Below are 25,103 nucleotides of genomic sequence, written 5' to 3'. Positions count from 1 at the left end.
CAATGCTAATCCATGGCTTTCCTTTATTTAGAAGAACTTATCTTCTGACATAAAGTGCACAAAACTCTGAATGTAACTTGTACACTATAATTTCCTTAATCAGCAACTATAATACATATTTTTTCCTTTCATCTTATAAAGATTATTTAACCAAATAAGAACTGAATCTCAACTCCTTCTGTACCAGAAGTACTACCAATATCCAAACTGAAAAATGTGGTCCTATAACTGGAGCACTGTAATAATATTTCAGCCTCGACTTGGCAGACAAATCCAGAAACTGATTTCACTGGAACAAGCAAAAATAAATTCTCTCCTTCCAGTCTCCACAGGACCTATGTTTTCCCAACTTCAGCCCTGTTCAAACAATTTCTCTCCAACTGTAAGTTCTTAAAACATTGCATCACTGATGGAATAGTCATCAGTAACTTCTTCCTTGAAGAAAAAATATCCTATGTTGAACCTATAAATGAGGACATGTGAGGCCGCAAAAGCACTGCAGTGCAGCAACAACCACTGAAAACATAGGTTTGTCTAAAAGAAATTAATATATTTTACATGCCATTTAGAAGCTCATTTTTCCTTTTTGTTTACAAATTGTAAAATGAAAATGTTTTTTAATTTTTTATTGGACTTTAGTTTCCCAAAATAAAACAGTGATGACAGAAGACAAATATTATTTATAAAGTGTTGACAATTTCTTTATTGAGGTACTGCATGAAAAAATCCAAACAACAATTTACCCTGACAAGTAAAACATTCATAAGCCTTATTTTAGTCTAAAACAAACGTGACCACATTAAACTGAAGATTAGTCAGGCAACCAGAACACATCTATCTTTTTTTTTTTTTTTTTTTTTTTTTGATTGATGAACAGTGGGAAGCTTTTGGAAGAAGTTCAGCTAAAATGACTTCATTAGTCAGAACATAGCCTACCCTACCCCAGATAGAATAAAATATTAAGATGCATTTGTAACATAGAATCACCGAATGCTTTGGGTTGGAAGGGACCTTACAGACCATCCAGTTCCTACCCTCTTTTAGTTTAAAGACATTTATCCTTGTCCTGTCACTATACTCGCCAACAGAGTCTCTCACCAGTTTCTCTGTAGGCCCCCTATAGGGGGTACTGAAAGGCTGCAATGAGGTCTCTTTGGAGCCTTCTCTTCTCCAGGCTGAACAACCCCAACTCCCTCAGCCTGTCTTTGGAGGAGAGGTGCTCCAGCCCTCAGATCATCCTTGTAGCCCTCCTGCAGACTCATTCTAACAGGTCCATATCTTTCTTATGTTGGGGTCCCAGAGCTGAGCTCTACTCCAGGTGGGGTCTCACAAGAGCAGAGATGTTTGTGGACTGGTTTTCATCTATATGGTAAATTTAATACCTTCTTTTGGAAAGCTTAGAAAAGACAGTAAGTGAGGAACAAGAAATGAATGACCTTCAGGCCAATAATGAAGTCTTTAGCAGAAAAGAGCAGGGAAACTTCATGTACTACCTTTGTCCATATTCCAGATACTTTTTGCACCACAGATTTTGATTTCTGCAACTTCTACAAATACTTAACTGTTTTCAAACAAATTGATTCTTTGCAATGTAGAGGTCTAAAAAATTTCACTGCAAAATTTCTTGCAATAAAATATGAACTTCAAGGCAAAGACTGTTCAATATTACCTACCTATAAGTCTATCTTAAAAACAAATTTAAAATAACTCCTTAGAAAGGAACTTCATGTAGTTGTGCCTGGCTTAACATTTATGAGTAAACCAACTACTGAATACATGATTTAGTTGTCTGCAAATCCACCTACTATCACCTCATGCATGTAAATTAAATTTGGCAAGATAGACCATTACCACAGCGAGAAATATTGGCATTTTTGCTCTTTGTATACCCTCAAATACATAACTCAAACAGTCAATGTTTGAGACCTGTTCCATAGTCAGGGAAGTGAACCTTAAAAGGCTGTGTTAAACTGCATTCTTTGGAAGAGCTCCAGTGCAATCCCCTTTGAGTAAAACCCTATTTCACAAGACGAACTGATCTGAGCTCAGTTCTGAGACAAATCAGTGATTTCTGTGACTTTTTCTGTTTGTAGCTTAGCTTTTGCTCCATCAAAAATATGTTATCGTGAGCAAGCAGACAGAGGCCCAAGCTTTGGCCCTGCCAGTGATTCATGCTGGCTGTGTCCAAGCCGTATGACAAGGCTGTTTCACAGCTCTTGGATAAATATGTATGCCACAGTCACATCCTGACTCCAAACTGAAGGAAATGCAGTGGTAATTATCCACTCCTATAAACTGGCTTCTATGGAAACATAACGCAGGCAACACAAGCTTGCTGTGGTCTAGCAGGTTCACCAGCCTGGATGATTGACAGACCAGAACTGTGGACCATGCTGCCAAGCTGACCTGCTTCCCAGAAGGCTGGTTAGACCACAATTTAAAAAAAAAAAAAAAGAGGAAATGAAAAAGAAAAAGAAAAAAAGTCTCCACAAAAAGCTAAACACACTACACAGAGAATTTCCTACTGCCCCCAGGCATACAGTGCTGCCTATGCACAGCCATGAAGCATAGGAAGTAAAACGTTCTTTTCCATTAAATGTATGTAAGGCCTCAACAAGAAGCACAAAAGATACAATTATTAAGGAGAAAGTAAATAACAACCTTCAAATACACAGGAGAGAACTGCAAAGCATTTTTTTCCAGCTCACTGAAGACAACACATGTATTAATAGGCTTAAATTACAGCAAAAGAAACTAAACACCAGGAAAACCATCTAGTTAAGCAGTAGGATAAAGTGCTTAAGAAGATGTGAAATCTCAGAGTAGTATTTCCCTCCTGAGACAGTGGGAAGGACTAGATGACTCTTGAAATCTTATAGCCCCTTATAATCCTATTAAATAACACAGAATCTAGTATTGGAAAGATTTAACGTGTACTTCATTTTAAGCATCTGAGCCGTCTTATTAAAATCAGTGGGATTTCTCAGATTAAGTACATCATCGAACACTGCATTTTTTGTCTCCTCTGTCGCATATGAGCAGTCCCAACTAAAATTTTAACAACAGCACATTGTATTAATATGCACAGAATCAGAATCAATATCCTGAGGCTTCAAAATGAGCACTGAGCTAAAGTCACCTGCACTCCTACCTACTCCACCACAGGAAGAAGTGAATTGTTTACAGACTTGTCAGTTCTGGGAGAAGTCTGTGTGCTAACAGTCTGAGATGAGCCTTCAGTAAACACCATTCAATTCAACTTTGACCACACATCACCCTTTCCTGGGCTGGGTTTTATTGCAACATTTATGGTTTTGCCAGGATTAAAACAATTTTAGTCAAGTAACTATGCATTCCTTTCATGCACTGAACAGGAACAAAAAAAATACAACCAAGTTAACTAACAGGAGTTGCCATTTGTACTATTGACAGTGGTTCTGGACAACACTCTTGTTTATCTGCTCTTTGGGGTATCACTCCCTAATCACGCATTCAAAAAATCAGCATCCTAGTCAGTTCCTAGCACACAGCCCTGTATTAAATCCTCAGAAGAGGAATTAATAATAAAAGCTTTAAGAACTGGCTGACTACAAACCTCCTATGTGCAAGTTTATCAAGGATTTGGGCTCAGTGTTAGAAAGAAGCTCCAATGTCTGTCTCGAAGCACGTTCTGAAGTGTCAGTGTTTGTTATTGTTCCAAATCAGAATGAAAAGTGCTCATTTGGTATAAAAATATTCCATAAGGACATATGCCTTGCTTGACAATATTATAACTCGAATAAATATAATATAATTTACATATCTTAGCATAAGTAAAAAAAAAGTAATGACATAAGAAAAAAAAAGTACGTTTACTTTACTAAAAATATTTCATTTCAAAATCATCAAAATAATTTGGGGGGGGGGAGGAGGGATGTTTGACACTTTTCAGACAAGAATGTAACTTAATTCAACCACACAGCATGTTTTCAAACTTTATGTTCCAGTGGAACACTTTTCAGTCAAGAATGGTTAAGTCACTTCTATTAATGCCTGATTCATTCAAGTACAGTGTGCAGTCAACTTAAGCTTTAAGGTTAATTTGAAGATCCCATAGCAATAACATCACATGAAGTGCAGGCTGATTTTCCGGCTGGGAACTACTTGAGTCCAAGTGCTACAGCCATAAACTAGATGACCTACTCCTCAGACAGGGCACATGCAGCTTACAGAAGCAGGCCTGACAGCTCACCCACAGAAGTACAAGGATCCCATGTGCAATGTTTTACACCTTCTAAAGAAAGCAGCTCAGTTTGCAAACAATTCTGTCCCAGTGCCAGTGACAATGGGACAGTGATCTGCCCACTGTTTTCAGCTCTGGTGTTGGAACAGGCACAGAAGGGCAAAGGTCCTTAGAAGTGACTACAAAGACAAGCAGTCAGGAGTCTGAAATTGCTGGGTGGGTCCCAGAACATCCGAGACAGCATGAGTTGGAGAATATGTAGGACAATAGTGAGGCTGGCACAAGGGAGAGCTCCCCCAACCGTAAACACAGCTGTGAGAGATGGCAGGGAACAGGCACATCTTGCAAGTCATGCAAGTGCTGGGATATGCGAGTGCTGCTGGGGTAGAGCAATCTGATCTGTTAGTATGCATGACCAAATACTGGCCAAACAAGTGTACTCGTCTGGCTGGCAGCTGCTCCTGCTGTGGGTAAGAAAGGCAAGCAGCTCCCATGAGGGCACACAAGGGAAAATAATCTCAAAAATGAAACGTAAGCAAAGAACACAGCTATGGAAATATACAATATCCTCACCCTTTTGGACACTGAGGTTCAGTAATGTCCTCACACTCTTCTTCAACCCAGCTTGCCTCTCCTTAAAACAAATGAGTGCAATTTATTTTTCAAGACAGTAAATTCCTTTGTTGATCAATGCAAGTTTTTAACTTCATTAGGAGTTTTTAAAATTATACCACATCCTTGTTCCTTTCAAATAAACACAGGTACATACAAGAGAGACTGCAGGAATGTGCTGAGGGCATTTACCTTTACAAACAGCATTATAATTGACACAGCAATCCTTTTTTTCCACACAATCATCTGCACAGGAACAATGATATTCTGGTTGCCTCTTCTCTCCACACCTGAATTTATTACAGGTCCATATATGAGCTACAAATAGATGAGGGAGGGGGACAGTACAATGGTTAACACCAGTGTAAGTGCAGAAGTAACAAACTGAATGGTAAGCTTTGTCTCAAATGTGTACTCACAGAATATCAATCCTGAGGTATTTCATGCATGCATAATGGTGCAAGCTTTGGGAGACAGAAACAGCCGCGGCTAAGCAATTCAAGTGCACAGCCAACTGAAGACAACTATTCAGCATATGCTTATAAATACCACAGATCATAAAAGGTCAACAGAAAGAATCTTTTTACAGACCTCTTTAAATATGGTAATTTTTGTGGATTTGATCTGGCATACTATAAACAAGCTCCACAACAACTGCACCAAGAAAACCCCCAATTTAAGTCTGAATTTGGAATACCTGGAACACACTGAAAAACAGTAACTGACTCTGACTTCCACTGAAGACACAATGAATTTTACCAATCACCATCATGCATTACAGCTTTTTTCAGCATCTCTTAGACACAGACATAAGTCTGTTATCATACAAAACTACTATGTAAGGTGACAGAAAGACCTGCAGACTTCAACTTCATTGCTGTTTTTAGTAGCAAAGCAAAATCCAGAAATTTGAGTAGAGGACAATCATTATTCAATCTTCATACAAGACTAGCAATTAGAAAACTCTAAAAGAATTCTCAGCTGGTTAACAAGACATATGTACTTAATCTCACTTCCATGAATACTGAACTTGAGCAACTCTACCAATGTCATTAATCTTAACAGCTCTGAGAGAAAGCAGAATATGTTATGGTTCTGGTTACATGGTATTATTTGGAGATCATTTCATTCTCCACTGACATTCAGACTACTGAATTAAAAACCATCATTCAACATATATGATATCCCATCTTTACTGGTAAGACATACTTTCCTGTTTGTAAAGAATTCTTTAAACTGGTATGATGAAACAAAGCAGAAGCATGCAAGTATCATAATATGCAAAAAGATCTATGCAATGTTGAGGACCTTTGAAAAATAGTCAGCTGAAGCAGACATCTGAGCTCAGTTTAAGCATTTGGTTCTAAAAAGTCAGCATTGAAATTTTTTATTTATGACACTATGTTCATAAGTTTTACAAATACTTATAAAGATGGGTAAGAAGCAAAATAGTTAAATGACAAGAACACCATGCATCAAGCATTAAGACAAATCTACATTAGAGAACAAAGTCAAGTTCTGTCCTTAGTGTTACTACCCATACTAATATCTTTCACCATAAAATTTTTCCACAGTATTTGTCACACCCTTGCCCATCAGCCTTCCAGCTTCCTGGTAACTCACGACAACTTCTTTGTGACCATTCTCCACCACTGCAGTCTGTTTTGTTGTCGTGCCTTCTCCCAGAGGCTGGCACATTGTCTTTGTGTCACGCCCAAGCTGGGCAGAGGGCTTGAGCAGCACGTTACTGTGTAGGGAGGGTGCATTCAGAGAGCTGCTCTGTCCTTCCCCTTTCTCACGTGGGTGATGACAGACAGAAATACACAACAAGCAGAATCCACTCCTGTTCCTGGCCTGCCCCAGAACATGCTAGCTGTGTATTTGATGCAAGGGACAATACAATGGATGTCACTGTTCTCTCACTCCCAAGCACAGAAAACAAAAAGCTAGCTGAAACCTCCAGTCACAGTTCTTCCTGTGCTTTTTAAGGGGGAGTGCAGCAACACAGTCCTTCACAGACTCTCTCACCACAGGGTAAAATACAAGCTTTGCTGGTGTGTAACAACATCTACACACAACCCTGAGGTTTCCACTGGGGTCCCCAGGACTGCCTTCGCCACTGCACTTCTGCCTGCAGTTGCAACAGAGTGGGCAGGAAGAGGGGGAGACCATTGGCAGCCCATCCACCGTGCAGCTCAGCCTCCCCTCTCTTGCCCTTGTGGCCCATTTAAAGTCAGGATTACAGCCATCTGACCACAGCAGAGCTTACAGTGCAAGGCCCTCCCATGTCACGCAGTATGAGAGTTTGCCTCCATATTTTTTTCTATCCTTACCTGGTTCTATGCACGTTTCCTGGTAATCTAAGCAGCAGTTTCCATGCTTGACGCAATCTCTGTCACAACGGCAGCTTCCAAAAGACCTTTCAAAGCATCGGCCTTTGCAGGTTTTCACTGTAAGATTGGATAGTGTTATCAATTAATATGCAAAGGGAACAAGTATGATCAGCATATGGAGTGACACAGCCGGTCATTCCACAACTTACAAGGTGGCTGCAAAAACTAGCAGCAGCTGAAGACAAAGAAGAGTCTTGATCCAACTAAATACCTTTATTTTCTCTTATTGAGTGGAAAGTATTTTTCATCACGTTGAACAAAAGGTTCTGTTTTAGTAGGAATGTGGCGTTTCATTCGTGGCAGAAGGCAGTGGAACAAAGAACTACAATTCTAGTTGTGACTGAAATTGCCTTTCTGCATCACCAGAAGATATTGGTACAGTCACTCAGCATATGGAATATCTCCATCAAAGAAAATATGAACCCATGTCTTCAGTTAGTGCACCCTAACAGTGAAATATTTTGCAAAAGCATCCAAGATCTCCATTTTGGAGGCTGATAATGTTCCACTTGCTATAACTAATTAAACATTAATTGGAATCCAGACTGCTCCTGCACCTCTCCCATGCCCATACCTTCTTGGCATTACTGTTTTCATGCAAAACACAGCCACTTCAGCACAAGCAATTGAAGAAGCCCAGCTCCACATGGCACTTTATTATGTTTGAAGTACTACCCTGAGACACAGGAAAAGTTGTTCTAAATCAGACATAGAGATATGAACTCGAGAGTACTGCTCATTGGTTTATTTTTTTTTTTTTTTGTTCAGTTTTAATGTGAGAAAGGCATAGCCTTCTTCCACTAAAAATTTCTGCAGGACTGTGTGTAAAACAGATTAACTTTGTAATTTTTCTAGATCTTCATCATGAATAATGTTGTTCCCAAAGTGAAGCTTAATTTCTTAAAACATGTTTCTTAACCTTCTACCTGAAGAAATTTCAACAGCAAAAAAATCATGTATTTTTCAGGACAGAAAACAGCCAAAGGAATTCCACAAGGAACATTTTCAGACAAGAATTCTAACCATTAAAAAAACAACTTTTTTTTCATAGTTGACTGGAAAAGATGAAAAAATAAATGTTCCAGGACAACATGGAATAGAAATTGTTGCGTGTTGTGTTTTTTTGTTTTTTTAAATAGTGAACTGAGAAAAGTCAGCCACGTGACATCACCACAGTGACAGCTGAGATACAGGGAAGCTGCCAGACCAGTCACTGACTGCCAGGATCAGTTTACCTTTCAGTGAAGTACACAGGTACTGAGTACACCTGAGGTTTGTTTCCCAGTATTTTCATACCACTCTAACTGAAGCTATTTCAATCAATACATCCAATCCTCTTCATGTAACAAGAAAGGGTGACGTTCTGATAATATTAAAAGTAATTTACAGAAGAGGGAAAAAAAAAGGAATTGCTTAGAAATATTTTTGATAAAAGACATGTCAGTTACCATCCTTTGAGCAGCTCGGCTTCAGGCCAAATATACATCCTAGGATTGTCGTTAACATGCAGACACAAAGTACCTGTGGGACAAGAAGGAAAAGAAAACAATCTTCAGTGATCACTGAATGGTTCTGATAGCCCTCATTTCCTCTATAATGATGAACAATTGTACTGAAATTGATAAACATACAGATTCAGGGGCTGATCTCACCACTCTCACAAGCAGTTTTCACTCAAAGAAGCAGTAATGTTTGCAATTAATGACCCATGCATGAAGGTTCTCTAGACTAGGCCTGTGGATGGGATGGGAAGGGAAGGGAAGGGAAGGGAAGGGAAGGGAAGGGAAGGGAAGGGAAGGGAAGGGAAGGGAAGGGAAGGGAAGGGAAGGGAAGGGAAGGGAAGGGAAGGGAAGGGAAGGGAAGGGAAGGGAAGGGAAGGGAAGGGAAGGGAAGGGAAGGGAAGGGAAGGGAAGGGAAGGGAAGGGAAGGGAAGGGAAGGGAAGGGAAGGGAAGGGAAGGGAAGCTTATGTTTAGACACATATATGTTTTCTAAAGAACTTTATTTCTTCCACTTCTTCCTTCCTTCTGGGCTGTTCTAAGAAAGTGAACCAAGTTATGCCATTGACCACAGACTACAAACAAAAGCCTTGGCCCTTAAGTGATACCTATAATTTTCTTAGGCAGGAAAACCTTTTCCCACTTCCTAGAATGTAGCTCAGTGTTGGTCTATACTATGGCAAGCAACTGCGGGATGTCACATTAGACCGACCACAGTGTCTTACACTGACCAGAAACTACCACCATGCTTACTTTGGATTCTCAATATATTCAAGTTATCAAACAAGCACCATATTGTTCACGCTCAGTATTTTAACACAAGATCTAATGCCTACTCAAATATAGGGCAAGATTACTTCTAAGCTCATAAGCACTGAATTTGGTCCATAAACTTTAGGAATAGTGTGTATTTTTAGGCATTGGAATGGAATAGTGTATACTTTAGGCATTGGAATGGGCTGCCCAGGGAAGTGGTGGAGTCACCATCCCAGGAGGTCTTTAAAAGACATTTAGATGTTGAACTTAGTGATATGGTTTAGTGGAGGATTTGTTAGTGTTAGGTCAGAGGTTGGACTCAATGATCTTGAGGTCTCTTCCAACCTAGACAATTACATGACTCTGTATATATTATCACTACATTTACAGAAATTAAAGGGAATCTAGGAAAGCCAGCAATGCATTCAACGCTGCTATTCTGTCCAAATGTAAAATGTAATAAAGTGCTTTGTCTTTCAGGACTTTTTGCAAACTACCTTAAGAAAAATAATGCACAAGACTTTCTTATTCAGAAGTATTTGGTGAGGTAAATACAGCAGAGAACATACATCACCTTTCTGGTCATCCTCTTCTGACAAAAATGACTTTCAAACAACCATTTGAATTTTCAGACAGCCTTTAATAAACTTAATGTACATGCCTACACAAAGTCTTCATATTTTTTCTACTTCTCCATCAGCAAAAGCTGCCGAATCAGCCTTTTGAGTGCAATGCAGCAAAAACTCACAGAATCAGAGAATGGTTGGGCTGGAAGGGATCTCTGGAGGCCATCTGGTCCAAGCCTCCCTGCTCGAGCAGGGCCAGAAAGAGCTTGTTGACCAGGACCTGCTCAGACAGCTTTGGAAGATCTCCACGGAGGGAAACTTGGTAACCTCTCTGGCAACCTGTGCCAGTGCTCTGTCACCCACATGGTACAAAAGTGCTGCCTGGTGGTAAGACTGAACCTCCTGCATTCCAGTTTGTGCCCACTGCCTCATCACGTTTTAACTCACCACATTTTAAAATGCACCCAACTGTTTCTCAAATGCACCTTTTAAAACTATGAGTACATGAATAACTAAAGACAATACACAGTTCATAACACAGTTTTATTCACTAAAGATTACAAATATAGCATTTAAAAAATAGGAATTATTGACTGGATCTGATCAAACTTTATCCTAGAATTCTGCACCAAGCAAGTCTGTCTTCTTAAATTATTTAATATAATGTCCAGAGGAGAAAACAATTACTTTTTCAGTTCAAATCTGTCTTTGAATTGACAGAAGGAAAATAATAAGACAATAAGAAAATTTGCATTATCAACACACCTGCCAGATATACTACAAGTGATGAAAAGTAACAAGTACCCACTAATTCAGTTCTCAAGAATGACAGAACTGCAAAACTCTACACTTTTTTTTCCCTTCCTTTTTTTTTTTTTTTTTTTTCCTAGCAAAATAACGTGCAGTAACAAGATTTTTTATTATTTTTTTAAGTCAGTATCAAAAGTATTATCTTCCATGGAAATTGTTCTGGACCTTTGAAATCTTCCATCTGAAATACCACCTAGATAAGTACATGCACAGTGAGGTAAGTAGCACATCAGATGCTAGATTTCAAAGCCCAGAAAAATCAGTGGAAAGAGTGAAAACTTGGAGAGTTACTGTTCCTTTTGTTACTGTTCCTTGTAAAGAGTGTTACTGTTCCTTTTATTTATATATTATTATTCAGAATATAGAAGCTTCATTTGGTTATAAAAAGCCAACTTGAATATATTTTATTTCAGGGTGATGACGTATTGATTTCTCTACTCCTAACGTGCAACGCTACCAAGCTCGAAGAGTAGAATGTCCTCTGATATGTAACCACAAACAGGCCTTAAACAAAAACCACTCTATCCTGAGTGTAACTCTAATCCTCAGATTTGGGGACCAAGCATTACAAAGACCTATTTTTGTATTGTGTTCCAGATTTTTAGTTTTACACTTTCCTGAACATGCTTAATTTCAACTAGCAAAGGCATGAAAGTATTATGTTCACTATGGCATATGAATCTCTTTTGGGTTTGAAAATGTTAATGCTTTTGATGAATTAGTTCAACTCATGTTTCCTGTAAGCAATACTCTGGAAACCACAGTGCATCATAAATCACAGCACATTGCCAGTCCTCTGCTTGTCTACTATAAAACAGTTCTGTTCTCAAATTTTTTGCATAAACAAGAAAAACAAATATGGTCATGGTCCTTACCTAGTATACTATGTCCACCTATAATAAAAGAGCTGAAAAATTGTATTGAATCAATATGTTGGATATTCAGGCCTTTGCTTTCTTAACACTAACCCTACTACTTTAAAATTTAATCTTAAAAAATCTTTTACTGTAGAATTCTAAAGCTCTTTTTTCTTCAGAGCTTAATAAAGAGACTTCACAAGGATGGCAGCTTAGAGCCAAGGCATTTGATAACATTCTGGAACAGCCAACTGAAACCTCATACACTAAACCATGTACTTATTTTGAACCAAAGCTTTACCTTGAACGTAAATGATTTTAGTCATCTGGATATTCCCCACACATATGGCACAAATGTTATGCTATACTAACTAAACCCAGCCAACAGCAGTAACAGGTCCTGCAGGAGTTGTTACACTAATAGTTGACACCTTGTCAGTGAAAATGCTCCAAGATAATCAGTTCTGCAGATGACAACAGAAGACAGCTCTTAAATAAGATTGCCCAGGTACAGAGTCATTGTGCTACTATAGTCCAAAGGTGTACTAATTTACTGTGCTGTATGGGACCTTACTGCAGCAGATAGGTTACTAATACAACCTGAACTATTTTGCATATGACTAACTCAAGTTTGGGATGCTGCAATGTGCTGCATAAAGTTTTTATTATTATTTTATGTTTTTAATTTATGTTTGTTGCTATATAGAAACAAGTACCTGCACATATTGCTTAAGGTTTCCTATCAGGAACCTTTTTAGAACCTTGCAGCATCATGCTGCAAGCACCAGACTCAGCTGTCCACCACACCTCACCTGTTCTCTCTCTCATTCCTCACCATCCCACCACCCTGCAAAAGAGCAAGAATTGAGAAGAAAAACGTGCAAAAAGAAAGAGTATGGGAATCCAAAACATAACAGGAAGGCAAATAAAATTAAAGAACCAGACCTCATTACAGACAAGTGTAGCACATGAGCTTTTTATGCTCTGTAACTTGAGAGATTGCTAGGACAAAATGTCAGATTTGGTTTTAATACAAATATTTGAGAAAAGTTTCTAAACCAACACACTAACAACTGCAGAGGAGAAAATGTCCTGTTTTAAAAATATTTTCTGAGAAAGTTTGTTTTGGAATCAGAAACATTGTCATCTAGGGATGAATCTCTGTCCCATCACTGCTTCCTTTATGTGGGAGGACACAATAAAAGCTTTGCCTTGTAAACATTATGGTGGTTGGGAATAGGTGGTTGTGTGTCTGGAAGACTGCAATCCCAAAAACATTTCAGAAGCTTTTTATTTTGAGCTGGGCAAATGGCAATATGATAACATGGTTAGAGAGCAGATTTTTTCCAACACTTCTCCATAGAGCTGAAGTTAAAGAGAATTTCACCAGGGGTTTCAGAGAGCTGGTAGAAGGGCCACAAAGCCAGCACACATGCAGGCTGCATGTACCAGATTCCAAAGAGACTGATCAGCTGCACAGCAGTTCTTAGTGATACACAGGGAAACCTCTCACCAGCCTTAGCTGCTGTTGCCTGTCCTTTGTAAAAGAACAACAAAGTTCTTCTGAGATGGTCTGTTTCTCTTCACTTTTCCCTAGTTTCATTCATCACTCCTACACTCCCTCCACTCTTCTATTTTGTATTTTCTAAGGCAAAGAACACATGAATATTTCTTTTAAGGAATAACCATTGGGGATTACCTTTCTTCCTGTGTTGACTGACCTTCCTCACTCTTTGCCTATCATGTACTCAGCTGCTTTCCATCTTCCTTTTTTAATCCCTGGTGTTCCATGTCAATCCAAGGTTGAAGACACATCCATTAACTAACCACTATGTAACTAATAAAGAAGCGGTGCAAATAGTGGATTTTCATTCTAACCTCCATGACTGACTCTGGCAGTTGTTGTGTCATGTCTGTCTATGAAGTGAGCACGTCTAGACTGGGTTGGTGCTGCCAGTATTACAAAACCCATGGAATTTTCCAAAACCACGGGGATCTGGATCTGTGAAGGGCTTACTATTTTTTTATTTTTTTTTTTTTTAACCATTTTGTGTGCCTAAAATAGATGACTGAAGACGTGGACTTTAACACCAAAAGATCTTTGAGAAATAATTTAATTTGCTAAAGTGTAAAGAACATAGTAATATATACTGAATTTCAAGTAAGAATATAGGCACCTTCTGTCTTTATAAAGAGCATTGTTAAAAGTGCAGAAAACATTTTACAGATTAAAAAAAAATACTTATCTACACTTGCCAAAGGTAGCAGAACATTTGCTCATGCTTATAAAAGCTATTTTTAAACAGGGATAGCCCTCACCAATTCAGCTTTATTCACAAACAGGAGGATATTTAAGACTTTCTACTAAACTGAAACGAAGTGGATATTTTATCCACACCAGCACAGCCACGTAGATAAATAGGTCACCAAAATGAAGTAATCAACACTGAAACAAGTTCATCATACACATCCTTCTTCCTTCCTTCATCTCCATTTTTCCACGTTAGTAAATATTTTTATGTTCTCCAAAGACTTGCTTCTGTTGATCCACATTCTGTGCCTGGAGCCCACAGGGGAAAAGGAGCAGCAGAGGCTTGCAGATCCTGGTTGTCCTTAAACACTGAAAGTGACTGAATTATCCTGAAGTCAGCAGAGGCAAAAGTTGGGGTTTGCTCCCAAAACCTCTTCAGAACTTCACAAAGGATTTACTCTTTAAAAGATTGTTTTTCTTCGCAAACAGGCATGCAGAAGGTCTACCCATGCTGTTTCTATGGAATGATCTCAGACTGTTATTACATACTATTGCAGCCTAAGGTCATTCAACAGACAGGGAAGTTTTAAAGGCAGCTCACGTCATGCCACTGTAAGGTATCATAAAAAGCCTTCAAGGAGCTTACCAAAGAGCTGTGACTTGACTTGGTGGGGGAAATATCAGCAGAAAACATTATCATACTACAGCTCTCAAAGTACCTTCCAAAACTATTTAAGTGTCTAGTTTTAACAAGAAAGAGACAAAAATAAAACAGAGTTAGCAGCTGTCAGCTCAGTACTAAAATATTTTTCTTATTTGTTGCTTATGCAACCATATAGGTACAGTATGTTCTCTGGGAAAGTATTTAATACACAAGCTCACATCAAAGCACATACATTTTACCACTGGCTGCCTTGTTTTTAAAGTATTTGCCATGTGAGAATTTAGAGGGAGACAAAATTACAAGTATACACTAGTTTAAAAAGAGAAAAACCAGGAAATTTAACTTCTCTCTAAAGAAATTAAATTACCAGAGAGCAGCTGACTCTGCTATTAAATAAGCAGGTAGATTTTTAGTTGTTTTTTTGTTTGTTTGTTTGTTTTTTTGTTTGTTTGTTTTTTGTTTTATAAAGACTTAAGGATAAACAGGACTGAAAAGAGTTCCTGAGGGTAAAAGTACCTTTTAAAAAATTGTACCATACTTTCAAAAACGATTTTAATTACTTAGCACAGCAAACTATGAACACAATAGACAGAGACAACTATCTACTTTAGTGATAGTGACACAGGAGAGCATGGTTACATAGAAAAAGAAGAAGTTGTCAGCACTGTGTCATGCCAAATTTACAGCCCAAGCAAGCTACACTTGACCTATGAATAAAAGCACAAGTGGAGAAGAAAATCAGGCCTTGAACCATCTTTATGCTCATCCTCTTCCAAAAGTCTATTTTCAAGACTAAATGTAAAGCTGCTTTTATATACAGTACTGTCGTAAGATCTGTAACAAGTGTACAGAGGGGGCTGCTTCAACTGAGTACTGATAATGCTACCAAACATCCCAAGTAAGCTCAAATTTGTGCCCAAATACTACTGCATATTAAAAAGCATCTATTTAGATCAATTTGCCTATAAACTTTTGCACAAGCGAACTGCAAAATGGTACATCTGAGTTTTTTCCAGTTCTAGAAATATTACGTCTTTTCTCATTAATTCTCCTTTCTTCTTAGCTATCTTACTCACTCAGTGCTGAAGAGCTAAGCAATAGCCAAAAGCCCTTACTCTACTTTTTGGAATGTGCCCTCCACCACACTGCATTTACAACAAGATCCACTCCTGCCTTATAAGAACCCTTACGGAAACTTCTTATGTAACTGACCTGTGCAACATCTGTGCAGGAAACAAAAGTTTGGTTGTTTTGTTTTTCAGTGCAGAAAGCTTTTGTGTTTTTTGTGTTGATATATTTCCTGTGTTATTTTCAAAATTCCAACACTGATCATTGTAAAATAGGTTCTCTGAAAATAGCATGTACTAATGTTTCATTCAACTGGAACACTACAGCAATGCACCACAATGACAAATTCAATTACAGCATTCTTTAACACAAGTATTTAGCCAGTTCCCACTGAGTATGGTCACAGTGATGTTTACTGGTATATTAATTTCTATACTAATGGCTCCATAGCAGGAAACTCTGCAAGCCTTCCACATTTTCAGAACCTTTAATGTGCTCCATTCCTTCTTTCAGCTGAAATCAATAAAAATGTACCTTTCCACAGTAAGTCAAAACAGAACAATTCAGCCATTGTGTAATTCTATTGATATTAGTGAAAAAACACCAAGGGAAAGTGTTGAAGAGCTGAAGCTGGAAGGAAGCCTTGCATAATTTTCTATCTTTGACCTCACCTAAAATCTAAGAGCTTTAACACAGTAACAGACATTTGTTCTGATTTCAAGTTGATACAGAAGGTTAAACTTTAAACTCTTAACTGGTCTCTTATTGCTTTAGCATCTAAGAGGAGGTGGTGCCAGGACCAAGACACTTCTCCCTGCTCCCTGGAGTTGGCTGCCTGTGCTGGGGTCCAACTCTCTGACATTGGTGCAGCTGCTGAGAGCACTCTTTGGGAAATCCCAACCTGCCTTAAAGACAGTTATTTGACAAAAAGCCAGCAGAAGCCTCAGCAGGGTCTCTCCCAAACCTCTTTTGGGAGCTGCATTTAGGCAGTCTTTGCCCTTGTTCCCTGTCTGAGCTGGGTTATGGCCACCCTGCAGCCTTGTCCATCTTGGCTAAACACCTCATTGATCCAGACCCTGACCCCTATCTCACACACTTGACTTTATTCCCTGACCTTGGACCTGCTTCATCACTACAGACCCATCTGGCAGTCTAGACTACTAGCCAAACATGGTTTGTGTTCCCAAACCTGCTTTGCTCGCCATGTCCCTCACCAGCAAGGCCACTGCCTGCGTTGGCCTTGTTGTCCTACCTACAGGTTTACTTTCTCCTCCAGCACAACCTGCCCTTGTCTGGTCCCTGACAATTACTGCAAAATTAAAGAAATGCTCAAGCGGGACCTCTGAGCACACATGGCACTAATCACAGCCCCAGTCACTAATTTGCGTGGTCTGAGCAGACCAAATAGCTGATACTAGCACACTACAGTCTAATCCATCAGCAGATAGTCTAAACTAAAATTCCCAGGCACAATGTGGATGTTTTCAGCCATGAAAACAGCCAGGGATGTTGACAGAAGTGCGCACGTCCCACAGCTGGATGTACTTAGGTCAATCCCCAGCTTGGCACTGTGGCTGTAGCCAATGAAACCAAAACCACTCACACACTACACTCAGAGGTGAGACTGAAGCCTGCAGGATGGTTTTCAGCCTCCAGCTCAGATACATGAGGGTATCTCATGGCCTGCCCTAAATGCCACCCTGTTCTGTCCATGCTGGCAGCACTGCCTAACCTACCCAGCTCAAAGTTAGCTCAAGTATGTTACAAAAGCTGCAGTCACACCTGGCTGTTGCCTAGCCAGACACAAAGTGACTTTGTCTCAGGTCAGACAGCAACTCTGAGACACTGCAAGGATCAGCCTAGCCTGCAGTAAAGTTCAAACGAGTCCCAAGTACAATTACTACACAGGCAGTCCCTGTTCTCCCCGGTGAAGATTTCTATGTAAACTTTTGGTTTGGAGGGTTTTGTTTGTTGTTTAAATACAGACTAAACCTTAATTCCTGCAAGTGCTTCTTCTTTGGATCACGTTTTTATTTAGTATCAGCTTCTGTCATCTGGGGTAGGATATGCTGGTGAGCACTGTGAAGCAAAGCACAAGTTAAGCATGAATACAAGTTATCCCCGGGGAAAAAAAAAAAAAAAAAAAAAGTCTTCACAGTTGGAATGGCTGAAGGTTTCTTAGCTTTTTACAGCACAAGAGTGAGATGATTTCTCTTTTCAATACCCAGCATAGATGTAGCCACATGAAGAAGAGTAAGGCAATTATGGGTTTACTACTCCACATGCATAATGAGAACTATTTTCAAAGCCTTCCTTAAAAAATGAGATGACTGAAGAACGCCACTAAAAAGATTATGATCTTAAGTTTGGCCAAAATCTGACATTTTGTTTAAATGGATTAAATGAAGCAACAATTAATGTATTGTTTATACATCAATGGCTAACAAGTATATGTACTTTTAATCAGATGCATTTACACAATATCAACAGCAAATGCAGTAAGAAAACTTCCAACAAACATCATTTTTTACTGCATCTTCAGAATTCAAAACATATACAACTCTCCAACTCTAATGGTTGCTCTTCTGATGGAACACAGGAAAGACATTTACTGTAAGAGATCCTGTTTCCAAACACTGAAATGGAGTTTCCTACTAAATATTATCATATTGGAGACTGGCCAAGATCTACCTTAATATTTTCTAAGCAAATAGCACTTCAAAGGCTACATATACTGTGGACACCCTGTCACTGTCATTTTTACTTTTTATATCGCCAAAGGACATTTGGCACCATAAATAATAATAATAATCACTTGGCAAACAATCACTTTAATATTACCGTTAAGCTGCGGGGAGTTTCTTGGGCCCCATTTGAGCCTAGTCCAACACTCTCAGAGGAGCAAGTAATTTCAGTAAGTGCCACTTTTCCTTACTCAAAAATGAGAAAAGGAAGGCATAATGCAAGACAGTACAAGAAGGCTGAAATTGAATAGTTTGCTGAGAGACAAAAAAGATTAGAGAAAACACTTCATGTGGAGCCCACACCTCCCAAACTCAGGCACAAAGTACAGTACCCTTGAGTCAGCTGGATCCACTGCCAAGGAACTGGAACCCACAGAATACCTGTACTAAAGTTTCTTAAGACAATAATCACAAAATTAGGGGTCAAGCACTTTCCTGGCATTGAATTTCCTCTCCTCTCAGTTACATTCATGCCTGAGCAATAAACACACAGGGAAAATCCATGGGTGTGGAAGAGCTTTCTGTGCTGTCTCCCCCCGGAACAAAGGCCCCATCACAGCAACTGCAGAAGTCAGAGAAGAGTTCATCCAGCCACCACATCCACATCAGGAGCTGAAAGTCTGCACGCAGACTTTGAAGGGTCAGGGATTCACACAGCTGAGTCCTGAAAACCTCCAAGGATACATGGGACCTCTGGGCAGCCTGTTCAAACGCTTAGTTATCCTCACTAGGATGGTTCCTCCTTACACCCAGTAAGAACCTCTCTTGCTCAATTTATGACCATTGTCTCATGCCCATGTAGCCTAGGTTCATCTTCTTGATGACATCCCTGGAATTGTGGGATGGCTACTGTTATGGGTGTGATCTGATCCCCATCCAAGGTGTCTCCTCCCCAGACTGAACCCATCCACCTCCCTTGGCCTCTCATCACAGAAGAAAAGCTCCAACCCCAACCACTTTCATGGACCTCTACTGAACCAACTCCAGTTTAATTGATCTTTCCTGTACTGGAGGGGCCAAACCCAGGCACAGTATTCCAGATGGGCTCTAGCTGGTGATGACAACAGGGAAAGAAAAAACTTCTGATTTATCACACTTAACTTACACTGCTTGGCAAAAAGCTCAACTGAGAATGGTACAGAGACTCCCAGGGATGTCACAGAATCACCGAATGGTTTGGGTTGGAAGGAACCTTACAGACCACCCAGTTCCAACCCCCCCCTGCCATGGGCAGGCACTCTTACCACTAAATCAGGTTGCTCAAAGCCCCATCCAGCCTGGCCTCAAACACCCCCAGGGATGGGGCACCCACAGCTTCTCTGGGCAACCTGTTCCCGTGCCACACCACCCATCTCCAGCACGGAAGCATGCTAAAAGCCTGCCTCACAGGCTTCCATCTGCAGATGCTTACAACATTTTATCCCACCCAAAAATTTGGTCTAACCCTGAAGCTGATAAGGAGCTCACTAACCATCCAAAATAAAAGGCAACCACATCTACAGGAGTTCAACCACACATCCTGTATTGGTCCTCACGGCATCTGTACTGGTCTGTACCCAGCTTTAAAACTGAGAATGGCTTCTGGGAGCGCATACCAAGAGTCACACTGTCTGAACTTGGCACAAAAAGCTGTTTAAATTCACAGGGTATTACACAAGCTCTATCCACCCTCCCAGTGAACTGCAGAAAGCAAACGAAGAAAACTTCAGAACTCTGTTTTGTGTTTGGCACATGCCTAAAACACTGATCTTTAAAAACTGAGCTAACCTTTTTGGAAAAAAAAGTAAAAGGAAAAAGTGATCCCAGACTTCCACAGTAATTTTACTCTTAATGCTCCATGAAATGCTTCAGTAAATCTTTAAAAGAAATGATCATACTTTCAAGGTCTCAGCCCAGAGTTTACCTGAATTTTTCTAAACATGAATTCTGAAGCTGTAAAAAACAAACAACAACAACAAAAAAAAACTCTAAAGAAACTTTAATTAGAAAGTGTCATTAAAATGAGTTTTCCAGCTCTGTCAAAGGAAAGTCTAAGGCCGTTAACAAGAAAAGTCATCTATTTTGTTACATTCCGCCTCCTCTCCCTGACACTTCAGCTGTTTTAAACAAATAGAAAAATTATTTCAGTGAAATGAGTGAACCAGACCAAAATGCAATGCCTGAGAAACACTGGCAGGTTTAAATTGAAAACTTCAAACCAAAGAAAGAATTACATTGCTCATGTGCGGGCAGCAAGCTGCTCAGTCCTACAAAGGCAGCAGGTGCACCTGGAGGGGCCACGAACAGCTTTGAGGGATGAAAGAGCTCAGAAAATGAGCAAAACAAAAGTATGCTTGGAGATTTCAGAACTGTATAGAAGGATCATCTCTCATGGCTGCTCAAGATATTTTCACTCTGTTGCCTTCAGAGAAGCACGATGGGTTAGTAAGTCCTGCAGGCCTGTCCCACCAGCCAGGGGATCCTCTCTGCACACAGCGCCAGAAGAGTGACCAGCACCGTGTGAAAACCTACAGCTGAGCTAGAATTATGCCTGCCGCAGCACAAACTGCTAAAAGTGGATGCGATTCTATACCACTTCCTCAACTACCCACATCCTCCCCCAACCATCATACGCTCCAGTAACAATAGCTGAGCACCACCATGTAGCATCGAGAGGCTTCTGGAACCAGAATCCATAGGTTGGCTCTGTGTGGCACAACCATTTCTGCAAGGGAACCCTGCAGATCTTCTGTAGCAGTGAATTTTCACCCCATGGGCAGAAGCCGGTAACACAGAGGGCGTGCTCCCAACCTGCACAGACGTCTGTGGGTGGCAGGCACACGACAGGAAGAGGGGAATATGAACAAGTCCCTGCTTCCCAGAAAGATTTGTTGTTGTAGTTGGTTTTAAACAACAAAAATAAGAGGGGAAAAAATAAAAAGCATAATCCAGGCACTTACCTGAAACCATCTATACCCAAATAACAGTAGTAGCAGTGGTGCATGCAATTCAGGTAAATGCAGGCAAAGGAAGTCTACCTATGCCTACTTTGAACAACATCACTTTTATTGTTTTCCACTGCATGACCCAGAACACCAAGCAGGTAGGCTAACCCCTTTCTTACCTTGACACTGGAATGACACTACTAACACATTGTAAAACGCAGCAGCTGGTAATAAAAAGGACCTACATTTCCAACTCCAGTTTTTCACCATTCTGACTTCCTAATATGATGTTTGAGCCAAATATACTCTTGTTTTACTCAGGCCAATATCACCTACAATATTTAGGAACTTTTCCAGGTTCTCTCTGAATACTCTAAATTGTCACTGCCTGCAACAGATCTGAAAGCAATGCTACAGGGTTCATGGTCGTTTATATTTAGAGCTTTCAAATTATTTCTGTACAGACAATGTATACTTCACTTGAAAACTTCAGTCAGCACAGGATGAATGTTTTGCCAGCTGGTCTGGAAAATAAGGACTTGACTCAGAAGTGTGCATAAGTATGCACAAAAGTTTAAATTTGTGCTCAACACCAGTCCTGAAGTGACTGTTTATATCTAATTATTTTGTTGTATGAGAGTCTAAAAAGGCTAGAGCAATTGCATTGGGTTTGAATAACATGTGATTTTTCACTATCACTACCTGTTTTGAGGACTGGAAAATGATGGGCTGTTTTCATCATCATGGCATTTATTGGAACAGCCTGTCCCTCCCAGAAGGGGGCAAAGTTACGAAACAAGCTACAGCCCTTTACTGGCGAAAAGTCTTTTTAAATGGAAGTACAGTTGCCAGAAAGACCTCCGCATGGAAACTATGATAGAACCTTCAGTGAAATTTGCTATTTTTCTTATGATAAGGTTCTGACAAGCTTGCAAATGCCAGGTACAGCCTGTTATGTCAGGAAGCATGACATAAGTGTAGCTGCGATGGCGTGGTGACCAGCTCATTGGGAATAGTAACCACAATACTGAAAGGTCAGGAAGTATATAGTTGCTACAGTGTGGCAGCCAGTTCATTTGACACAGTAACCAGCTTACAACAGTACCCCTAAGGTTGGAAAAGCACCTTAATCCTTATGCTGTAATGGATAAGAGGACAGCTTACAGGTGTATGCTCTATATATATATAATGTGTGTGAAGCAATAAAGGCTGCTGCGGTTGCAGAGTAGCTTCCTTCCACGAGTGCCCCGGTTTAACCTTGACAATGACTTTAGCCTCGCAATGATCACACCAGGCAGTCTGGACAGTCTTATTTCCACAGCCCTACAGGAAGGATAATTATAATACAGCAGCGTGGCTAAAACTGGAAGCTGACCTACCTGCTAACAGCGGCTCTGCACGCAGGTCCAGCAGACCCGGGCTGCGAGCGGCTGCAGGGGCAGCGCAGTGCGAGCCCAGCACGCAGCCAGCTCACTCCTTCCCCCGTCCCTTCGGCTCCCCACGGCTTTGAAACCCCCCTGTGCAGATTTCCCCGCAGCCCCCCGCCACCACTCACCAGCGACAGCACTTTGTAGGTGTTGGGGTCCTTGCTCCTGCCTCCCGCTGCCTTCTCCGGCTCCTCGGCCACCTCCAGGGCGGGCAGCATGGGCACTGCCGCGGCCCCCGCCTCACCGTCGGCCACCCCCGGCCCCGCGGGGCCCTCCCGCCGCCCGTTGCCCGCCGCCGCCGCCACCATGGCCACCGTCTCCCCGTTGCCCTGCCCGGAGCCCCCCGCTGCCGCTGCCATCCCCCCGCCGCCCGGCATGCCGACACCACCTCCACCACCGCTCTGCTCTGCCCGCCGCCCGCTGTTATGAGCCGCGGCCCGGCCCGGCCCAGCCCCGCCCCGCCCGCCAGCCCCCGCCGCGGCACCGGCTCGGGGCCGTGTCCCGGGGCTGCCCGCTGGCGGCGGCGGAGGAGGGAGAAGAGGCAGCGGGAGGGCGCCGTGGGGCTGCCCTGCCCCGCGTGGAGGTGGCTGCGGATGCCTCCTGCCCTCCCCGTGCCCGTCTTGGTGCAAATTGGGGGTCGGTGTCCCACGGGAGGTCGGGGGCAGCAGCATCGGAGCGGCACCATCCTAGGTGCCCTTCTACAGACCCTTCCACGTCTTGGGGTTAGCCACGCCAACCTGGTTCAGCCTCTCCCTTCCTATTCTCACAACCTCCATCTCCTGTTTGATACCGGAGACAGACACCGTCAGTTTTTATTAGTGACCCCACTTGCCAGTTTGTTCCGTGTTTGTAGGTACAGCTGTTACTGTCAGTTTTACACAGTCTATGAGCCGACCAGGTACCTGCAAGCTGCCTGGAATACCTCGCTCGTTTCTCTCAGAGATGTAGAAGCACTCAGTTGCACTTGTTGAAGTGAAGACAAAGTGTTTCAGATCAATAGTTGCCAAGACTGCTCATGGTTGAAATCACTAAAACTTAGCAGCCTGGCAGAAGAGGACCCAGGGACTGAGGTGATTGAAGATGAGCCCGCAGTGTGGCCTTGCTGCAAGGAAGGCCAACCTGGGCTGCCTCGGGCAAAGTATTGCTGGCAGGTGGAGGGAGGGAGGAGAGCTCTCTACCCAGCACTGCTGAGGACACACCAGTGGGCACAGTGCTGGGCTCGCCCACGCAAGAGAGACATGAGCTTGCTGGAGAGGGTCAGTAAAGGACCGATGGAGATGACAAAGGGACCGGAGTGCCTTACCTATGAGGAAAGGCTGAGAGAGCTGGGACATTTCAGCCTAGAGAAGAGGAGGCTCAGGAAGCATGTCATCATGTATATTAGTACCTGAAGGGAGAGTGCAGTGACGATGGAGCTGAGCTCTTCTTGGTAGGGCACAAACTGGAACACAGGAGGTTCCCTCTGAACACCAGGAAGCACTTCTTCACTGTGCAGGTGACAGAGTACTGGCACAGGTTGCCCAGAGAGGCTGTGGAGCCGCCCTCCTAGGAGATCTTCCAAAGCCACCAGTGCGTGGTCCTGGGCACCCAGCTCTGGGTGTCCTTGCTTGAGCTGGAGGTTGGAGCAGGTGGTCTCCATAGGGCCCTTCCAGTCTCAAACGTCCTATGAAATAACTCACTTTCCATTATTTCTTAAATTTTATGTATAGCTATGTATATTGAAATTGGATTTAGTCTTTCAGTTGTAATGTGATGATGGGTTTGAAATCTTAGGGCTTGAGGATTATATGGCAGGTTTATTTTAACAATCAATATACTCAGAAAAGAGTGGCACTTGCATGGTTTCTGATGAAATCCATGCTTTCTGAAATATAGGTACAGTGAAATGAAAATTTCCTTTGAAAGTGATTTTAATCCCTTTCAAAATGTTGCCTCTCTGTTTTCTATTTCAGCTGAGTCTCATAGTCAAAGAGCCACTACAACTATCCATTAAAAAAAAAAAAAAAAAAAAAAAAAAAAAGTAAAGATCAAGAATTTACTTAATGTTTATAGAATTAATGGTCTGAAGTACTACTGCAGCTCCCAAGTATATCAAGGGTCACTGCAGGACTGACTACACGTGCCTGTTATCATCTTCTGAGGCAGGACTCTGATCTGTTGCGGTTCTGTAGGTGTAGTCTTGAGCATTTCTATTCTGATGGTTCACTTGATGACAGAGAAAAGGAGAAAGCACCAGGAGCTGTGGGTATCAAGCTCTTGAGTCTACAGTAAGATTCATCTTTATTCCATTAATGCAGCATTTCAAACAACAG

At 41.4% G+C, this 25,103-nt stretch overlaps 1 protein-coding gene across 2 annotated transcripts in view; it reads right to left on the bottom strand.

Annotated features, from left to right (window-relative positions):
• The window catches only part of ENPP1 (ectonucleotide pyrophosphatase/phosphodiesterase 1), a 55,494-nt gene extending 32,359 nt beyond the window's left edge, over nucleotides 1-23,135 (bottom strand). Inside the window, exons 1-5 of one of the 2 annotated variants that reach the window (XM_084512838.1) lie at nucleotides 22,920-23,135; nucleotides 8,676-8,748; nucleotides 7,168-7,284; nucleotides 5,027-5,152; nucleotides 4,796-4,856 (exon numbers count right to left, since the gene is read on the bottom strand). In XM_084512838.1, coding sequence (XP_084368964.1) covers nucleotides 4,796-4,856; nucleotides 5,027-5,152; nucleotides 7,168-7,284; nucleotides 8,676-8,748; nucleotides 22,920-23,099 — 557 coding nt within the window. In that variant the 5' untranslated portion in view covers nucleotides 23,100-23,135. The remainder of the gene's footprint in view (nucleotides 1-4,795; nucleotides 4,857-5,026; nucleotides 5,153-7,167; nucleotides 7,285-8,675; nucleotides 8,749-22,919) is intronic. The other variant, XM_084512839.1, reaches the window with a different exon arrangement.
• Nucleotides 23,136-25,103: the final 1,968 nt, after the last annotated feature.

Source organism: Aythya ferina (genome assembly GCF_964211825.1).
Source record: "Aythya ferina genome assembly, chromosome: 3".
NCBI lineage: Eukaryota > Metazoa > Chordata > Aves > Anseriformes > Anatidae > Aythya > Aythya ferina.
The sequence above is the reverse complement of the archived record's forward strand: the minus strand, read 5'-3'. Positions and strand labels throughout refer to the sequence as shown.